Here is a 20,667-nt window from a genome sequence, read left to right as displayed (position 1 = left end):
GGGTCAGGTGTCCTGTCTCTGCTTCCTCCCAGCTTCCCCTCCTCCCTGGCAGAGCATGAGGCTCACAAAGTCCTTGGCCAAACCAAAACATCTCTATCAGCTCTGTTCCCGAGCTGAAAGTCAAAACACTGCACTGCACCAGCTACCAAGGAGGAGAAACATGACTGCTACTGCTGAACCCAGGACAGGTCTGTTCTCTTTTACATGTAACATGTTACTGGTAGCAAAGGTAACAGTAGGTTAATGCAAAATAATTTGTTTCTTAGAAAATCTTGACAAGCTACAATGCTTTTTGTGTGCCAAGAATGACGGATAAACATTATCCTTTTTAGTAGACAGAATAAACTTCCATTACCAGAGAAGTCTGTATGCAAAACTGCACAGTAATTGAAATATGTTAAAATACTTTCTTTTTTATGCTGGACTGAGTAAGATGGCCTTTCACATACCTTAATACTTTAATCACTACAGCAGTGGCTAGTTCCTGAATATTCTTCTTGTAAATTAATTAAAGCCAAAGGCCAAATAAAAAAGGTGGGGGGACCATTTGGAAAAGATCTCAATCCTCCCTAATTGCCTGCAGTGGAGCAAGTGCTGGATTTAAAGTATGCAGTGGCACTGTGAGTATGTAGCACAAGTAATGTGGTGGAAAGTTGTAAGGAAATACTATTTGCAGTAAGAGAAGTAAAAGGCCTTGATTTCTGCCAGCACTTCCTTTAGGTTTGAGTCCTAAATGAACAGGAACTTATGGTTACTCTTTTAAAGGAACTGACATTCCTCCTCTCCCATTACCTGAAGTTACAAAACAGTGTTCTGCGAGGTAGAAATGATGTTTTCACAATGACTGGAATAAAGTACAGCAGATCCAGGTGTCAGTGTTAGTGCTCAGGGTTAGCCACCCTCTGCTTTATAAATGCCTTGGTGTGATTACGTTTCCTATCATCTCTCCTGTCCCATCGATCTTGGTGAATCAGCCTTCAACCTATTTGTGTCTGATAGAAGACCTGAATTGACAGTAAGTATATGCTGTCAATCCATGGATTATTATTAGTGCTGGTATGTGCTAATTATATACTGGGTAATCATACTAGAAAACGTGGAACAGCTTGTGCTATTTTTAGTAAAACAGATATAATTACTTTGCGTTCATTTACTGGCACTGTAGCCACCCTTTTCTGCTGTATTTATAGATAAAAAACATTGGTGAAGGTAATTAGTTGGGATGTGCATTCTAAGATAAAGAAGCTAACCCCAAACTGGCCCGTGTTCTCCCTGGGCAACGTGTAAGAGATCACTGTGTGATTGCTGCTCCTTTTTGTGCTTGGGCAGGCGTGTATTGCCAACCAAAGGCCAGAGCTTCTGCTTCAGTGCTGAGTTTGGAACACTTGTGTACATTAACAGGGATTCTACAGAGAAGTAAAAGACCCTGTAACCAGAGCTCAAGGGAGATAAAAATATTTCAGTATCGCTAATATCACCGAGATGAGAGAGATTATAAAGCCTGACTACTGTGCCATTCCCAAAGACATTTCTCTCAGCATTGCTTGTTCAGTAGAGATTTGGCAAATTGCGTAGAATAATAGGAATTTTACATTTATTTCTGGAACAGTTTAACTGCATCTTCCCTATGATAATATCCCTCAGGAATGGCAATTACTGTTTATGATGTGCTCTCTTGAATAGCAATTTCTGGAGTACTTTCTCAGAATAGTTCTGTGATTGTCTAATCATATAATCATAGAATAGTTAGGGTTGGAAAAGACCTTAAGATACTTTCAAGTAGATCACTAGTTACTGTGCAAGCTGAAATGCTGTCAGCACTGCTGGTCATTATGTGTGTATGGGCTCACTGGTGCTGGCTCAAAGTTGAGCCCTAAACTCTTCTCAAATTGCTTCAAAATCACCACTCTTCTAGGGGGAATGTTAAACGTCCCTCACTTCCTATAGCACAACTGCACATAGCTGTTTACTGTTGCATCACAAATAGGGAGTTTCTTCCCACCCTCTGGGTCTGCATTTTAAATAAAGGACAATGCATTTGCATTCTTTTCATTTATTTGAATGTTCTGATTTAACAGCCTAAATGCAAGTTTTCCCTTTATTTCTGCAAGTAGCACTGCATTCATAACTTACAAAAATGTTTTAAATACAAAATGTACATGAAATTACAATGCAAGGCTCTGTAAACATCTAGAACTTAATCTTTATTGTCCCACATTTTTAAATATAAAACTTTAATTTGAACAGTTTCCAAACCTCAAGGAATGAAATCCTTTATGAGTATCAAAAATATAATTTCAAAGCTTTCTTTGTATTGGAACAAAACCATGATGTTATATTCATTCTTTGGTTTAAAAAGGATGGTAATTACCCTGATAACACGTAAGTTTTACTACAGAAATTCAGATTGCTAGTTTGTGGTGATCTCAGAAATCACCCCCCTATCCCCCTGGATGAGTATACTACCCCTTAATTTTTTTGGTTTAACATTGACCTTTGACCCTCCGTATAGAAAAGCTACCTCATCGTTAAGGCTTTCCTTCAGGATAATCTAAATTATTAAAAAGTTTTCGAAAAGTACTTGGGGAGAAGAAAGGACTTAAGGGTAAGGAAGTGATGTCAACAAAATAGACAGTTATTGAGTTCTGTGGTGTAATTCAATTTGCATGGAATCATAGAATGGTTAGGGTTGGAAAAGACTTTAAGAGCACCCTACCCTCCTGCCATGGGCAAGGACACCTCACACTAAACCATGTTGCACAAGGCTTTGTCCAACCTGGACCTGATCACTGCCAGGGATGGAGCATTTACCACTTCTTTGGGCAGTCCTTTCCAGTGCCTCACCACCCTCACAGTGAAGAACTTCTTCCTTTTATCTAACCTGAATTTCCCTTGTTTTAGTTTGTGCCCATTACCCCTTGTTCTGTCGCTATGGTCCCTGATGAAGAGTCCCTCCCCAGCATCCTTGTAGGCCCCCTTCAGATACTGGAAGGCTGCTATGAGGTCTCCACACAGCCTTCTCTTCTCCAGGCTGAACAGCCCCAACTTTCTCAGCCTGTCTTCATATGGCTGGTGCTCCAGCCCCCTTATCATCCCTGTGGCCCTCCTCTGGACTTGCTCCAGCACCATCATGTCCTCATGTTCAGGACACCAGAACTGCACACAGTACTCCAAGTGGAGTCCCATGAGAGCAGAGTAGAGGGGCAGGATTGCTTCCTTCGACCTGCTGGTCATGCTTCTTTTGATGCAGCCTAGGTCCAACCAACTTGTGGTTGGTTTCTGGGCTGCGAGCGCACACCAAAGCCAGCTCATGTTAAGTTTCTCATCAACCAACACCCCTAAGTCCTTCAGAGATTGTGTGCTTTTTATATCACTAAAATTATGTAAGATTAACAGTCTTTCTTTACTCTTGTTATCATACAAGCTAAAGTAATGACCCCTATATTGAAGGTTTTACAAGGCAAATAAATACAAAACTGCTTTAGTATCAAAAGCTTTTTTTTTTTTTAATTTCATTTTTAAATAGGAAAGCATCTCTATGTCTACAGGCATCAAGGTATTTAAGGCATCAGAAAATTTAGTGCATAGCAACTCCAGATTGTTTGGGCTCCTATATTTTAGGTACAGTGTGAATTCAAGCTACTTGGAGAACTGACAAGGAGAGTCTATGCCAGTAGGATTAGGGAGCATAAATCCCATATAGTATGAAAAGCTGAATCCTTTTCTAGGTTCTTTAATGTAAATGAGTAGAGGACAGAGTAAAGCACCATTGCTGAGGGACAATTGCAGTATTACACTTTTCAGACTACAACCCTGCCTATTTTTTTTCCTGCAAATTTGAAAATTTGCACCGCTGAACAATACATTCACAAAAAGGATGCTGAAGATTCCCAGCACACACATAGTGGCCTTGCATTAAGTTATAAGAAATAACTATGAAACATCAAGATAGTAGCCTTAGGCTGCACTCTTAAAAGGAAGTACATGATAAAGAGTTATAACTTCAGCCGCTTAATGTATGCTCTTCTAAAAAGTTCATGATTCAGATTATTACAAAAATGCAGTTACAACTACTTGTAACTACTATGGTATTGCTTGGGTGATGGCTTAAATGTAGGGGTAATGTTGTGCTTGCAAAAGGCTCAATGGGAATTTTTCCCTGTGACCATCTGCCAAAATGCAACAGCAGTAGAATCTGTTTGCTCTCACAAGTATTAGAATTCAGTTTTGGTATCCACTTTAAGACCATTTTACTGTCACTTTAAGAATCTCTGGTAAATTTTCTACAGAAAGACACATGTGCTCCACATATGTTAAACAGCTGAAATGTCCACAATTGTCTTAACTAGTTTCAATGCAAACACACTTTCTATATTTGGAGATTTTAGAGTGTATTTGCTCTTAATTTTCATTAGAGCATCATGGCTCACCCAAATGGGGAGCTAGAACTAACACCCTCAGTGTTTTGAGGTTCCATGTATTTCTGATCTTACTTTGCCATGATTGCTGTACCCTGTGTGTTCCATGTCAGAAAGCTTTGTAAACAACAGTGTCTTCTGGTGGAGGGAAGCATTTGTGGCCTGTGTAGGCAGTTTCAGATCCTCTCCTAGGTTTCTAATCATAGAGGCCTGAGATTTTTAATAGCTATCTAAATAGATTGTCTCAAATGTATCAGATTATGCAGGTAAGGGAAATGCATCCTTTGAGCACAGCACAAAGTTTACTGCTGCTATTAATCTCGTGTGTTTCTTTGGTAGTTTCTGCTTCCCACATTCACAATTAAATAAGGGAAAATTACACTACCTAATCCCTAATTCACAGTAAATTACTTTTTAGAAAACTGATGTTTATAAGCATCTTAAATTTAAGGAAGTGTAATTGTCATCTCCTCAGAACTTCCAAGTGGCATGGTCAGGCATACAGCATATGAAAGATACACGTGATTACACAATTTATTGCATGGAAAACTTGAATGCCACTGAATCTGTGATTTCAAAACTGTATTCCGCAGGGATAACAGGAACACCTAGATCCTCAGCAAATATTGAAATTTCTCCTGTAACTATCATGACTTTGATGTTGCTGTTCTTTAATCTAAAATCCTACTGCTCAAATTTGATTACAAGTGTAACTTTCTAAAAAGCTATTTCAAGAAGGAGCCAGTGCTAATAAAGAACAGGAAGATTATCCACAAAGTTATATAAGTTAAATTTTGGAATGTCCTTTCCCAACACTTTCATGATGGAATGGTCTTTTTGCAGCCTATCAAGTAACATTTTCAGTTTATAAACAAGTGCAAGTCTACATTTGGCTTTGCTTCCTATGAATCTAAGAAAGAAAACACTAAAGTATTTATATACACAATGGCTTCCGTGGCATTGGCTTCAGATGGCAGGTATGATTTGCCACTGGAAGATTGTATTAAAAAAAATAAACAATAGAAGCTTTAAAGGCTTTCCAAAATGACCAAAAGGTGTTACAAATCATCAGTTACAAACTATGCTACCTCTAAGGGAAAGGAGCACACTGAAGATGTGTATTAAATCTTTTTCCACATTTAGTACTGTGAATATTATAAGACCAAACTAATATCGCCACACATCTGAAGCACTTACAATAGAAAAGTATTCTATTTAAATGCAGAAAGCAAAGCTTGTTTAACTTTAAAACAGTTAAAATATCTGTTGTAGATTCTGTGTCCATTTTAAGAAGTCTCTTTACAGTATTTGAGGAACTATAACTAAAATGCTCTGTTACATCAAAAATGTAACCCACTGAAAGGGCTTTACAAGGATCCACTGTTCCATTTCATAAAGGCCACAGTGTTGGAAGCACAGTAAGTCTAAAGAGGAAGAGGACGAAGAAATATTTAGGTGTAAGCTTATCTGTTACTGGATTCCATCAGATATTCTTGTCTCCAGAGATCCAGGACATGTATGTGCAGACTGGCTGGCTGCTGTTGGTCCATGTAACACTGGGATCTGTGACATATCTCTTCCTATGATCTCATTCACTAGAAATAAAGGAAAAAAAAATAAAAAGTGACTGGGTTTATGCTTTCCAAAAGGCAGAACTCATCAGTGTATCCCTTTTAAAGAGAAAGGCACAACATAGAGCAGTCTAGTATAGGTTTTCCCATGGAACTCCTCCTGTTCAAGGGTGTTGCAGGCACAACAAATAACTCCAGTAACTATTGGCTCTTTCAAGCTACTTACGGAACTTCCTCAGAACTTGGATTAACTTATTTTTAACACAGATACCTATTTAATTGCCCAGTTTTCTGAATACTTCTGTTTCTGAAACTGCATTAAGAAAATCTTCCTTAGTTATTAGTCAGCTTTTCTCCAGTGAAGAATTAGGATTGACTAATAGCAGGTCACATAAGGCTGTACGTCTGTGTGTGTGTCAAATTCAGCAGAGATCAGTCAACCATTACTACTTAAAAGTGATGGAAACCATGGTGAATATGATAAAGCAGCACTTAAGTTATCACCAGATGACAATTTTGGAGTGATACACTAAAGCCTGGGTAATTGATTCCAGTCCAACTGACTTTGGAAGATGACAAAGATCCAACCCTAACTATTCTATCTTTCTATGATTCTAAATGCAGGGATATAAATGTCCATTTTACTAAATGGGCAATGGTAAATTTAAGAAAAGGGAATATTTTAAATGGAGATGAAAATTATCACATTAAATAGTAATGACAAATTTTAGATAAATATTAGATGACAAACAAAATATAAATTATTTAATAGAAGAGACAGTCATTCCTGTTTGTTGTTTTCCATGACTGAGTGGCAGTAGGCATGCAGTATCTCTTATTCAGCAAGAATACGTATTACAGTAACAAAAGGAACCCCCTGATATGAATTTGTTTGGACCTTCTATAAACAGGCATTTAACGGGATCCTTTTGTTGAGTAAGAACCATTCCTAGTAAAAATAAGAAATTTTGTTTTGCTAGTTAGCTGCTTCTGTTTGTTTAAAATCTTAGCAGCCTTGGAACCTAGGCTTTCACTCTTCTGTTCCCCATTGGGTAGCTTCACAGAAAAATACTGATATACTTCACCACCCTTAATGCTTCCTTCATTTTCCATAGCAGGATTTAGCTTCCTCCTAATCATTCCTGTCTGGTAGAAACATAACAAAATGAATCTACAGGCAGTGTCAATTGCTCTTAATGTTTATAGGGTGTTCAACAGTCTGAGCTTCACCTTTTGCTGCAGCACTAGCATGAGTGGGTTTGAAAGAAAATGTAATAATATTGTGAATGCTCTGAAGTATGTATAATGTACATAAAACCCAACTCTGAAACTAAGTTTAGTCTAGATTATAGAATCATAGAATAGTTAGGGTTGGAAAGGACCTTAAGATCATCTAGTTCCAACCCCCCTGCCATGGGCAGGGACACTTAGTTTACTTAGGAAAGCTTTAAAATCACCTTATGTCATGCACCCATATGTAACCATGGAGGAGGTCCTTGTTATCTAAAGGTCAGTCAATGGCAATGGTGTTCTCTTGCATGAGTGCAAGGACAGCTTGTTAAAAATGCACATTATTGCCGCCCAAAGGTTCAGATGAGCTACGTAGTAACCAACTCCCTCGAGCATCATGAGACTTACAATTTATTTGGCTTCAAAAGATCTTTCATTCAATGAACTTCACTTTCACTATGACACTGAAAATGGTGTGACTGCAGGTAGGATCCTCTTTCAAGTATTTTTATTATGACAACACAATGTATAAGTAAACAGCTGTTAAAAAACAAGACTTCTTATTTTATTTTTTAAACAGAATTTAGATGTTCACTTACAAGAACTATGCTCCCATCAGTTTCTGTCAGGCACTCGTAGCTTGCTGTAACCACAGGACCTCTCACAGTTATAATCTATTCTATGTGACTTAACAATTGCTTTGTGCAAATATAATATTGCAGCTGTTCAGTACTACTAAAACTTTGAGTGGTACAATAAAAAACAACATTAAATAAAACCACCTTCTATATTTTGCAATTCCTGGATGGTTACTTCCTTTAAGTTTTGATGACATGTATCTGTATTGACAACATCAGGGCAAACTGGACTATACTGTTGCAACGCTTTGTAGTTCCCACAGGCAAGGGTGTTTAACTGATCAACATGTAGCCATGTGGCAGTAAATCTTCCTTAAAACATGTTAAACTGGGAATACAATAGCTGCTCATGTGGTGTTTTATTTGCCAAAGTTCTGCAGGTTGTGCACAACATGCTTGGGAGCTGTGAAAAGGATGAGTGAGAACCTGGGGAGTCCGGAGCTAGCATGCAGGCTAGCAGACGGCAAATGGGTGTTTAAATCAGAAGAGCAGCTTTTCTAGATAAGGCTGGTTTTTACAGCCTGAGAAAAACATTGTAAAGAAGCCGTATTGGGTATTTACCAAAAATAGGCAGCCTGGAAGTCCTTTGGAACAGCTCTCTGAAGAGCTGTACAACTGAGCTTTAAGGCACAAAATACTGAGAGGATACCATGTATCTAATTCAGAAACGTTTAGCTTTATAAGAAGGTCATTATGTGTTTACCAGCACTGATGTAATTAACTTGTCTTTCTGACAGTGGAGTGGCATAAATTAAAGAAAGACACTTAAAATGTAAATCACATAGTCAGTTAGAAGAGTTAAAATCCTGCACAGAAATGTACAAGACTGAAGGTAAAACCATACCTATTGCATTTTCCTTTTTGTACTAATTTGTTATGGAGAAAATTGTATTTGTTTAAAGGCTTAAACAAAAATCCATAGGTTATCATTTGAATGCCATATCATTTGAATGACATATTACTTTCTTCCACACAGGGTCAACAACAGAATGTTTAGTGGTCTGTGATTAAAGCTGAAAACTTAACTTATGAGCATAAACACAGGTTTTCTATAATGTCACCTAGCAAAATCCAAGTTCGTGGGTGACAAACTGGGAGAAAAAATCAACTGCAACAGTCCTGAGCAAGGACAGAAATCAGGCTATAGCAATGATTTGCGTGCAGCAAGCTCACTGCCCTGGACTTCAAGAGAGCAGATTTTGGCCTCTTCAGGAACCTGCTTAGTAAGGTTCCATGGGATAGAGCCCTAGAGGGCAGGGAGGCCCAAGACTGTTGGTTGATATTCAAGGATCACCGGGTAGAAGCTCTGGAGTGTTGCGTCCCATCAAGAAGGAAGTGCAGCAGGAGGGCCAGGAGACCTCCATGGATGGATAAGGAGCTGCTGAGGAAATGCTGAAGGAAAAAAGAGGCTTATAAAAGGTGGAAGCAAGAACAGGCGGCCGGGGAAGAATACAGGGAAGTTCTCAGGGAAGCTAGGGACCAGGTTAGGAAAGCTAAGGCCCTGTTGGAATTAAACTTGGCTACAGATGTGAAAGATAACAGGAAGGGATTCTATAGTTATATTGCAAATAAAAGACAGACTATGGACAACGTAGGCCCCCTCTGGAAGCTATCCAGAGAACTGGCTACCCTGGATTTGGAGAAGGCTGAGGTTCTTAATGACATCTTTGCCTCAGTCTTCACTGGCAAAGGCTCTGACCACACCACCCAAGTCTTGGAAGGCAGATGCAGGGACTGTGAGAATTAAGACCTTAGGCCCACTGTAGGAGAGGATCTGAGGCAGCAGTGTGCGCTCACAGCCCAGAAAGCCAATTGTATCCTGGGCTGCATTAAAAGGAGCGTGACTAGCAGGTTGAAGGAGGTGATCCTGCCCCTCTACTCTGCTCTTGTGAGAGCTCACTTGGAGTATTGTGTACAGTTCTGGTGTCCTCAACATAAAAAGGACATGGAACTGTTGGAACAAGTCCAGAGGAGGGCCACGAGGACTATCAGGGGACTTGAGCACCTCCTGTATGAAGATAAGCTGAAAAAGTTGGGGCTGTTAAGCCTGGAGAACAGAAGGCTGTGTGGAGACCTCATAGCAGCCTTCCAGTATCTGAAGGGGGGCTATAGGGATGCTGGGGAGGAACTCTTCCTTAGGGACTGTAGTGATAGGACAAGGAATAACAGGTTCAAAGTTAAACAGGGGAAGTTTAGATTGGATATAAGGAGGAAGCTCTTTACTGTAAGGGTGGTGAGACACTGGAATGGGATGCCCAGAGAAGTTGTGAATGCTCCATCCCTGGCGGTGTTCAAGTCCAGTTTGGACAGAGCCTTGAGTAACATGGGTTAGTGTGAGGTGTCCCTGCCCATGGCAGGGGGGTTGGAACTAGATGATCTTAAAGTCCTTTTCAACCCTAACCATTCTATGATGCTTTAGAAACAAAAGAAAACTTTTTTTCTATACTTCCAGAAGAACTTCCCACCTTTCCTCTTTTTGACTATATGGTGCATGGGCTATGCTCTCCTAGAAATACAGTTAGAAAGATTTCATATGCCTTTTTGCTTAGTCTTAAAAGCCATCCAGTTAGCAACTAGATACTGGGAAACCAAGATGCATGGCTTTTTTAATACATAACCTGTGGAGACAGTGTTCTCACAGGAGAATGGATATTTTGTACATGAACACTGAATAATCCCAAAAGATACAGCAAAGCCATGAGAGGCCTGAGGAAGCTTAAGCAAGCAAGGTAAGAAGAAGCTGGAATTCACCGAGTTATGAGAACTGTGGACTGTTGGCAAGCTTTTGAGGTCAAGTTCTCACACCTGTGCTTAACCAATTATATGTTAGTCACTAAGGGTCTTCAAGACATGTATCCAATCATAATATGCCGAATCACTGTAAGTGCATGTAAGCAATAGTATATAAGGAGTTAAGGCTTTGCAATAAATGGCTTTGGTCTGATCATATTGATCTCTTACTGAGTCCATATTTTTTCTGCAGCAAATGGCGCCCAACATGGGGCACCCCCTTATTTTTCATATTGAAACTGAAGGAATTAAAGCGCATGGCACTGAAGAAAGTGGAAAACGGGGAGCCACAGGGACATTGGCTGGGTTCAATCTGGCAGGACCAGGATCGGGAGGTAGATGCCTCGGAACATAGCCTTGTGAGCCCGGAAGACACTGTGTGGTGCAAATAAGGTAACAGACGACTGGGCTGGAAGAGGATTAGGATGGGGAATCACTTAAGCAAAGAAGAAATGGTCATCCTTAAGCTCTTCCAGCATATCCTCTCAGCGAGAGGGATAGAGTATGATGATATTCTTGTAAAAAGACTATTGCTCTGGAGTAAAGATAAAGAGCTGATCCGGGGGTTAATGAAGCCTTTGAGCTTGGGACTTGGGAAAAAATCGCTAAGGAAGAAGCCTCCGTTTTATGGATGTTTTCAGTCCTTCTTAAGGTGAAGGGAGTAACCTTTAAAGAGACAGACTTAAATTTAATGTTGAAATGGTTGAAGACGCATTATCCAGAGATTGATGAGTCTACCGTATTTGAGGTCTCTTTGTGGAATGGGGCAGGAGTTAAATTGTGGGGTGCAGTTACAAAAGGCAATGACACTGTGAAAAATTTGTTAGGCATTTGGAGAACTATTTTAGAGATGTTAAAGTCAAAAAGTGAGATCATGGAGCCCAGTATATCCCCCCCCCCCCCCCCCCCCTCCTGAACCTCCGCCGGTTGCCGCCACGGCTGCAAAGACTGAGGACAGAGATGAAGACAATCTTTTTGACCCAGGCCCTATTGACCCCAAGAAGGAGCCTGTGCATGTTCATCAGTCTGCTGTTGCTGCTCCTGAGGTTCTGATGCCTGATAATTCTGATGCTGACCTGGATGGTCCTTTTGACCTGGAGCCTTTTCATCTGGAAAAGGAGCCTGATTTATATCTCCCAGATCCTCATGATAAATGCACAGCTGTAAAGGGAGAAGCGAGACCAGTGGGGGATGCAGATATTTTGTGTGCTTTCCTGGTGGTTTATGTTCTGGATCAAGACCCGTGGTGGGAAGGTCTCTTGTATGCTCTTATCAGGGGTATCAGGCAGACTGTGGTAGACCGTGGACTTGGGACCCCATATACAACTCATTTGATACAGTCTCTCTGTGATACTCATGTACTAGAAGTTGGCAAATATATGTTCATGTTTCTATCGACCCTTGGAGACCTTTATAGATATTGCTGGACACTTCTTCCAACATAGGCTGGCCACCTGTTAATTATGGTGTTCTGGTAAGACCACTATATGAACTGTTGAAGGGAAACCCTCCCTCTCTGGACTGGACTGATTCAGCAGAGGAGGTTTTTAGAAATTTAAAAACAGAGCTAATGAGAGTTCCAGCTCTGGGACTTCCAGATGTGACTAAACTGTTTTGGCTATATTCCTATGAAGAACAGGGAATAGCCTTGGGGTCCTTGCTCAGAAACAAGGACCATACAGAAGGGCAGTGGAGTATTTTTCAAAACAGCTGAATGAAGCAAGCAAAGGATGGCCTGGATGCCTAAGGGCTATGGCAGCAGTCATCATGAATATTGAAGAGGCTTGCAAATTCACCTTGGGACAAAAGATTACTGTGCTAGTGTCCCATGTTGTATCAACAGACCTGGAGCAGAAAGGAGCCCACTGGTTATCTCCCTCACGCTTCTTAAAATACCAGGCCACCCTTGTGGAACAAGATGATATAGAAATTGTGGTCACTAATGTTGTGAATCCAGCATCTTTTTTGCAGGAATGACTGACAGAACCACTAACTGTCCTGGGTTCAGCAGTAGCAGTCATGTTTTTTTTTTTTTTCCTTTGTGCTAGCTGGTGCAGTGCTGTGTTTTGACTTCCAGCCTGCGAACAGTGTTGGTGAAGTCGATGTTTTCAGTTGTTGCTAAGTGATGTTTACCCTGACCAAGGACTTTGTGAGGCTCATGCTCTGCCAGGGAGGAGGGGAAGCCGGGAGGAAGCAGACATGGGGCGCCTGACACGGGCTAGCCAGGGAGGTATTCCATACCACAGCAAATCATGGCCGGGGTGGGGGGTGACTGGGAGTTACCCGGAAGGACACGGGCTTCCGGGTGGAACTCGTCTTCCCTGCCGGTGGTATCGTATTCTCTTCCCTTGTTATTTTCCCTTATCATTGTTGTAGTTGATAGTAGCGGTGGTGATTTGTGTACATTGGTTGCTGGACTGTTCTTGTCTCAACCCGTGGGAGTTGCACTCTTTCGATCCTCCTCCCCGTTCCTCCGGGAGTGGGGGAGAACCCCGGTGGGGGGGGGGGACACGGACCTCGATTGTTGTCAGCCCGGCACCACTCACTGGGAGTGAGTGAACAAGTTACCTGACTGGGTTTAAACCACGACAGTTCTTTTTGGCGCCCAACGTGGCGCCAACGTGCAACCAGTCGTCCAGGCATTCTAGAAGTCATCATGGACTGGCCAGAGGGCAAAGATTTTGGAATGTCACCAGAGGAGGAGGTGGTGCGCGCTGAAGAGCCCCACCATATAATAAACTGTCAGAAAGTGAAAAGCAGTATGCCTTGTTTACTGATGGCTCTTGCCGTATTGTGGGAAAGCATCAGAGATGGAAGGCAGCTGTATGGAGTCCTGGACGACAAGTTGCAGAAACTGCTGAAGGAGAGGGTGAATCGAGTCAGTTTGCCGAGGTGAAAGCCATCCAGCTGGCCCTGGACATTGCTGAACGAGAAAACTGGCCAGTACTTTATCTCTATACTGACTCATGGATGGTGGCAAATGCCCTGTGGGGGTGGTTGAAGCAATGGAAGCAGAGCAACTGGCAACGCAGAGGTAAACCCATCTGGGCTGCTGCACTGTGGAAAGATATTGCTGCCAGGGTGCAGAACCTGGTGGTGAAGGTACGATATAGATGCCCATGTACCCAAGAGTCGGGCCACTGAGAAACACCAGAACAACCAACAAGTGGATAAAGCGGCTAAGATTGAAGTGGCTCAGATGGACTTAGATTGGCAACATAAAGGTGAATTATTTTTGGCCCGGTGGGCCCATGACACTTCAGGCCATCAGGGCAGAGATGCAACATACAGGTGGGCCCGTGATCGAGAGGTGGACTTAACAATGGACACTATTGCCCAGGTTATTCATGAGTGTGCAACATGTGCTGCAATTAAACAAGCCAAGCGGTTAAAGCCTCTTTGGTATGGAGGACGATGGTTGAAGTATAAATATGGGGAGGCCTGGCAGATTGACTATATCACACTGCCACCAACCCGCCAAGGCAAGCGCCATGTGCTTACCATGGTGGAAGCAACCACCGGGTGGCTGGAAACATACGCTGTGCCCCATGCCACTGCCCGGAACACCATCCTGGGCCTTGAGAAACAGATTTTGTGGCGACACGGCACCCCAGAGAGAATTGAGTCAGACAATGGGACTCATTTCCGGAATAACCTTATAGATATTTGGGCCAAAGAGCATGGCATTGAGTGGGTATATCACATCCCCTACCATGCACCAGCCTCTGGGAAAATCGAACGGTACAATGGGCTGTTAAAAACTACACTGAGAGCAATGGGTGGGGGAACTTTCAAGCATTGGGATACACACTTACCAAAGGCCACCTGGTTGGTCAACACCAGAGGATCTGCTAACAGGGCCGGCCCAGCCCAGTCAGAACTTTTACATATTGTAGAGGGGGACAAAATTCCCGTGGTGCATATGAAGAATTTGCTGGGGAAGACAGTCTGGGTTATTCCTGCTTCAGGTAAAGGCAAACCCACTCGTGGGATTGCTTTTGCTCAGGGACCTGGATATACTTGGTGGGTAATGCGGGAAGATGGGGAAGTCCAATGTATACCTCAAGGGGATTTGATTTTAGGGGAAAACAGCCAGTGAACTCAATTGTATGCCGTTGCCTGCTGTGTAATGCTTTTATAGCCCATCAACTAGATGTCTCCAGGTCACCAGCGACTGGCCCTGACTTCCCTCCAGCCATCATCCCAACAGAGAATGAACTTTGAACATCATGGACCGAATGGACTCGGCAGCATTATAGGGATTGGTCCATGCACTAAGAAAATGATCTTTTCCTCTTGGTCTGTATGTATATGGATGTATATATATGGGAGAGCGATGGTGTATTGAAAATGTGGGATCTGAGCACGACGTGAATGGTATGGAATAAGGGGTGGATAATGTCCTGGGTTCAGCAGTAGCAGTCATGTTTTTTTTTTTTCCTTTGTGCTAGCTGGTGCAGTGCTGTGTTTTGACTTCCAGCCTGCGAACAGTGTTGGTGAAGTCGATGTTTTCAGTTGTTGCTAAGTGATGTTTACCCTGACCAAGGACTTTGTGAGGCTCATGCTCTGCCAGGGAGGAGGGGAAGCCGGGAGGAAGCAGAGATGGAGCGCCTGACTCGGGCTAGCCAGGGAGGTATTCCATACCACACGTCATGGCCGGGGTGGGGGGTGACTGGGAGTTACCCGGAAGGACACGGGCTTCTGGGTGGAACTCGTCTTCCCTGCCGGTGGTATCGTATTCTCTTCCCTTGTTATTTTCCCTTATCATTGTTGTAGTTGATAGTAGCGGTGGTGATTTGTGTACATTGGTTGCTGGACTGTTCTTGTCTCAACCCGTGGGAGTTGCACTCTTTCGATCCTCCTCCCCGTTCCTCCGGGAGTGGGGGAGAACCCCGGTGGGGGGGGGGGACACGGACCTCGATTGTTGTCAGCTCGGCACCACTCACTGGGAGTGAGTGAACAAGTTACCTGACTGGGTTTAAACCACGACACTAACACACGACTGCTTGGCCACTATAGAGACTGTATATTCGAGCCAACCAGACTTGAAAGAAAAACCTCTGGAAGATGCTGATTCGTGGTTTACTGATAGCAGTAGCTTCATGAAAATGGTGAACGAAAGGCAGGATATGCCATTACCACCACTTCACAGGTAATAGAAGCTAAATCTTTACCCGCAAACACCTCTGCCCAGAAGGCAGAAATAATAGCGTTAACGAGAGCCCTGGAATTGGCTAAAGATAAAACGATAAATATTTGGACTGATTCCAAATACATATTTGGTGTGGTGCATGCACATGGTGCTATCTGGAAAGAACGAGGACTTTTGAACACACAAGGGAAACAGATTAAACATTCTACAGAAATTCTACAATTACTGGAAGCTGTTCAGCTACCTGAAGGAGTAGCTATTATGTACTGTAAAGGACATCAACAAGGTGACTCTGATCAGGAAATTGGAAATAATTTGGCTGATTTTGAAGCCAAATGAGCAGCTGACCATGAATACCCCAAGCAGAATGAGATAGAGGAAGAGAAAAACGAATGATTGTGAAACATCACTTGGGGGCAAATGAAAAGTAACAGCTTGAATATATGTTTGCTTGTAAAGTAGCTATTATTAGAAGCTATGATTTTGTGTATAAAACTACTTGTATTTACTAGCCAGTTGCTAATAAGAAACTACACCTTGTATTGTATGGATTTGTCACTTGTAAAAGATGTTAGAGCATGCAAATTTGCAGCAGCTGCTAGGAAATGCTAAGGTGGTTTTTGTTTTGTTTTGTTCTTCCTCTTCTTTGCTGTACTGAAAAGCCCTGGAAGTCATCTGGAGGCTCAAGCCCCTATAACCTCTAAAAAAAACCATGAAGCAGCACACTAACATCAGCATCAGCAGAAAAACAGAGTGAAGATAACCAGCTCTGACTTCTGGACCTGCTATCAGGCTTGTAAAATCAGAGCAACCACCAATTCTGTTAGACTGGATTGTTCCCACTGTTTTGATTGTACATAGTGTTCTCTTTGCTTTTTTAAGTCCCTACTGACCCCCACACACAACAGCCAAGCTACTGAGCTTGACAGAAAGCTGGGCCACACCCCTCGGAGGCTTCCCCTTCTCTCCTTATCCTCAAAGCCAAGGGCTTTGCCTCTTGGTCACTGAAGGCTCGCTTGGGACAGAGCTGCTCCAGCTGTTTGCTGCATGAACAGTCAGACTGGTCATGAAGATTTCTCTCTTAAAACTTGTAATTTGCAATCCAGACTTCTAAGCACCCCACAACACAACATCTAATGCTTCTGGGACATCAGGGACAAGATGCGGGCATGTAACAGATCTATATAGTAGCATTTCTTTATTTCTGCTGGCTTTCTAAATATTCTTATAATTTATTCACCCTTTTAAGACTGTTTTTAACACTATGGAGCAAGCTTACATGGAATTGTGCATTTTAAATTTAAGACAGCTTTAAATAAGAACAGTTCAAAGAGCTTATCCCTGTATGTATGGAATTAGGGCAGGGTTTTGTCCTTCACTTACACTAATTTCCAGTCCTTTAACTAATTGATTTTCTTAAATCACAAGGTCTTCCTGTAGAGATTTCTAGACAGCTTGGGATTATTTCACTACTTTCAATTGCTGAGCAGCAGCAGTGTCACATTTACCAACTCCCAGTACCCTGGCTCCAACTAAGATTTAAGCAAGTGGTTATATATTACAGTTAATAGTTCAACTGTTGCTTACTCTTTCAGAGCTACTGTCTGGCATGTCATCTATCTGAGGGGAACGGTCACTATCTGTTGATCTGCTTGTTCTGAAATTGTTTTACTGACACTTAAAGGGTGGCTACAACGCAAATGGAGACTCCCTTTTAACAAGAAGTCACACATTAAAGACAAGGGCTGATGGGCAGAAGTTCGTTAATATTGAAGAGATTCCAACTGGACACGAGGAAAGTTTTTCACACTGAGAACAAACAGCGACTGGAATAATCTCCCCAGGGAAGTGGTGGATTAATCAGAGAATCATAGAATAGTTAGGGTTGGAAAGGACCTTAAGATCATCTAGTTCCAACCCCCCTGCCATGGGCAGGGACACCTCACCCTAAACCATCTCACCCAAGGCTCTGTCCAACCTGGCCTTGAAAACCAATAGGGATGGAGCATTCACAAATTGCCTGGGCAACCCATTCCAGTGCCTCACCAACCTCACAGTAAAGAACTTCTTACTTATATCCAATCTAAACTTCCCCTGTTTAAGTTTGAACACATTACCCCTTGTCCTATCACTACAGTATCTAATGAAGAGTCCCTCCCCAGAATCCCTATAAGCCCCCTTCAGATACTGGAAGGCTGCTATGAGGACTGCATGCAGCATTCACTTTTCCAGTGAACAGATTATATTCATATGGGAGCTGCTCCAGTCCCCTTGATCATCCTCGTGGCCCTCCTCTGGACTTGTTCCAACAGTTACATGTCCTTTTTATGTTGAGGACACCAGAACTGCACACAATACTCCAGGTGAGGTCTCACAAGACCTCCTTCAACCTGCTGGTCACGCTTCTTTTGATGCAGCCCAGGATATGGTTGCCTTTCTGGGCTACGAGTGCACACTGAAGCCGGCTCATGTTCATTTTCTTATCGACCAACACCCCCAAGTCCTTCTCCACAGGGATGCTCTGAATCTCTTCTCTGCCCAACCTGTAGCTGCGCCTGGGATTGCTCCGACCCAGGTGTAGGACCTTGCACTTGGTTAAACTTCATAAGGTTGGCATCTGCCCACCCCACAAGCGCCTCAAGGTCCCTCGGGATAGCATTCCTTCCCTCCAGCGTATCAACCAAACTACATAGCTTGTTGTCATCGGCAAACTTCTTAAGGGCATACTTAATCCCACGGTCCCTGTCACCGACAAAGATGTTGAACAAGACAGGTCCCAACACCAATCCTTGAGGGACACCACTCATTACTGGTCTCTAGCTGGACATTGAGCCACTGACCACAACTCTTTCTGTGTGGCCATCCAGCCAATTCTTTATCCACCAAGTGGTCCATCTATCAAATTGCCATCTCTCCAATTTAGAGACAAGGATGTCATGTGGGACAGTGTTGAATGCTTTGCACAAGTCCAGGTAGATGACTTCAACTGCTCTACCCCTGTCCATCAGTTCCGTAGCCCCATCATAGAAGACCACCAAATTGATCAGGCAGGATTTCCCCTTAGTGAAGCCATGCTGGCTGTCAACAAGCACCTTGTTGTTTTTCATGTGCCTTACCATGCCTTCCAGGAGAATCTGCTCCAGGATTTTGACAGGCACAGAGATGAGACTGACTGGTCTGTAGTTCCCCGGGTCATCCATTTTCCCCTTCTTGAAAATGGGGGTTATATTTCCCTTATTCCAGTTGTTGGGAACTTCACCTGACTGCCATGATTTTTCAAATATGATGGCCAGTGGCTTAGCAACTTCATTCACTAGCTCATTCAGGACCCACGGATGGATTTCATCAGGTCCCATGGACTTGTGTATGTTCAGATTTTTAAGATGGTCTCGAACCAGATCCTCTCCTACAGTGGGCCCAAGGTCTTCATTCTCACAGTCCCTGCATCTGCCTTCCAAGACTTGGGTGGTGTGGTCAGAGCATTTGCCAGTGAAGACTGAGGCAAAGAAGTCATTAAGAACCTCAGCCTTCTCCAAATCCAGGGTAGCCAGTTCTCTGGATAGCTTCCGGAGGGGGCCTACTTTGTCCCTAGTCTGTCTTTTATTTGCTACTTACCTATAGAAGCCCTTCCTGTAATCTTTTACATCCCTTGCCAGATTTAATTCTAACTGGGCCTTACCTTTCCTAACCTGGTCCCTAGCTTCCCAGACAACATCCCTGTATTCTTCCCAGGCCACCTGTTCTTGCTTCCACCTTTTATAACCTTCTTTTTCCCCCCTCTAAGTTTCCTCAGCAGCTCCTTATCCATCCATGGAGGTCTCCTGGCCCTCCTGCCACACTTCCTTCTTGTCAGGATGCAAGACAGGAATTCCTCAACAGAACTCTGAACATCAATAAAGAAGCCTTTCGAAGTTCATTTATCTAATTATAACTGAATTCCTGATTTATCATCTGTGGGCCAGGTTAACCCAACACATTTAACCTAGTAATTTTCATGTTCTCTTCTGTCCTCTGCATTTGGAAGCAGCTTGTAGTCTCTCTCACTGCAGAGTATTTGTACACTTAATCTTAACCCTCATAAATAGTTCTCAAACTTCTCACAACTATATCCTTTTGACCACCTGTGTTTTCTTAAGTTAGTTTTATTGTTTTCCTGTAATTCCCCTTCTGAAATTCATCACAGCCTGTAATGCTGAAACTGATACTAAACAAAGTAAGATATTTAATTATTTTTTTTTAGGCAGTTTCTGTATGCTCCTTTGGACCAAATAAAGAGTTGTTTCCCCTTGTGGGTTCTTATGATTTAGTGCTCCATGAAGCAGTCATCACATCCATTCTAAAAAGCATGACTCAAGTATTCCATTAGTGTATTTCCTGTCTTCTTTGCAGATTGGTTGATATCCTCCCACATGATTGTTACAGCTGCTCTCCTGTTCAGCAGTGTAATTTAGAACCTATTCTCTTCCTAATTTAGATCTGAAATCTGTATCTGTAAGCATTCTGTAATACTAGTTGATACAGTCAGCTTGTCTGATGCTAAACATTCTTCAGTGTACAGAACCATTCTAACATTCCTGTGTGTCCACACTTGAGGGCAATGGTATTTGGGGGGTTGCTTTTCAACAATTACTCTGTAGCACCAGAATAAGTTGCACAGGACATACATAGTCAAGAAAGCTAAAATAATCTAAGACATAACTGCTATCTTATTAATTGATTTGCTGTTTCAAGATGTAGAAATGTTAACTCTTTTTGTGTCCTGGATTCAGCAATAGCAGTCGTTTTTCTCCTTCTTAGTAGCTGATGCAGCGCTGTGTTTTTGACTTTCAGCCTGGGAACAATGCTGATAACACCTATGTTTTTAATTG

General features: G+C 42.5%; 1 protein-coding gene across 4 annotated transcripts in view; it reads right to left on the bottom strand.

The window, feature by feature from the left end:
• Positions 1 to 2,482: 2,482 nt before the first annotated feature.
• The window catches only part of LOC133282714 (nuclear factor of activated T-cells, cytoplasmic 3-like), a 92,926-nt gene continuing 74,741 nt past the window's right edge, over positions 2,483 to 20,667 (bottom strand). For 2 of the 4 annotated variants that reach the window (XM_061478904.1, XM_061478910.1), the window contains one exon: positions 2,483 to 6,013. In XM_061478904.1, coding sequence (XP_061334888.1) covers positions 5,889 to 6,013 — 125 coding nt within the window. In that variant the 3' untranslated portion in view covers positions 2,483 to 5,888. The remainder of the gene's footprint in view (positions 6,014 to 20,667) is intronic. The other 2 variants (XM_061478906.1, XM_061478909.1) reach the window with 1 other exon arrangement.

The sequence above is a fragment of the Pezoporus flaviventris genome, unplaced genomic scaffold (assembly GCF_033815535.1).
Source record: "Pezoporus flaviventris isolate CSIRO_AGI_PZ_B2104156 unplaced genomic scaffold, CSIRO_AGI_Pfla_v1 ptg000136l, whole genome shotgun sequence".
In the NCBI taxonomy this organism is placed as follows: domain Eukaryota; kingdom Metazoa; phylum Chordata; class Aves; order Psittaciformes; family Psittacidae; genus Pezoporus; species Pezoporus flaviventris.
This window is presented reverse-complemented; position numbering and strand designations above follow the sequence as displayed.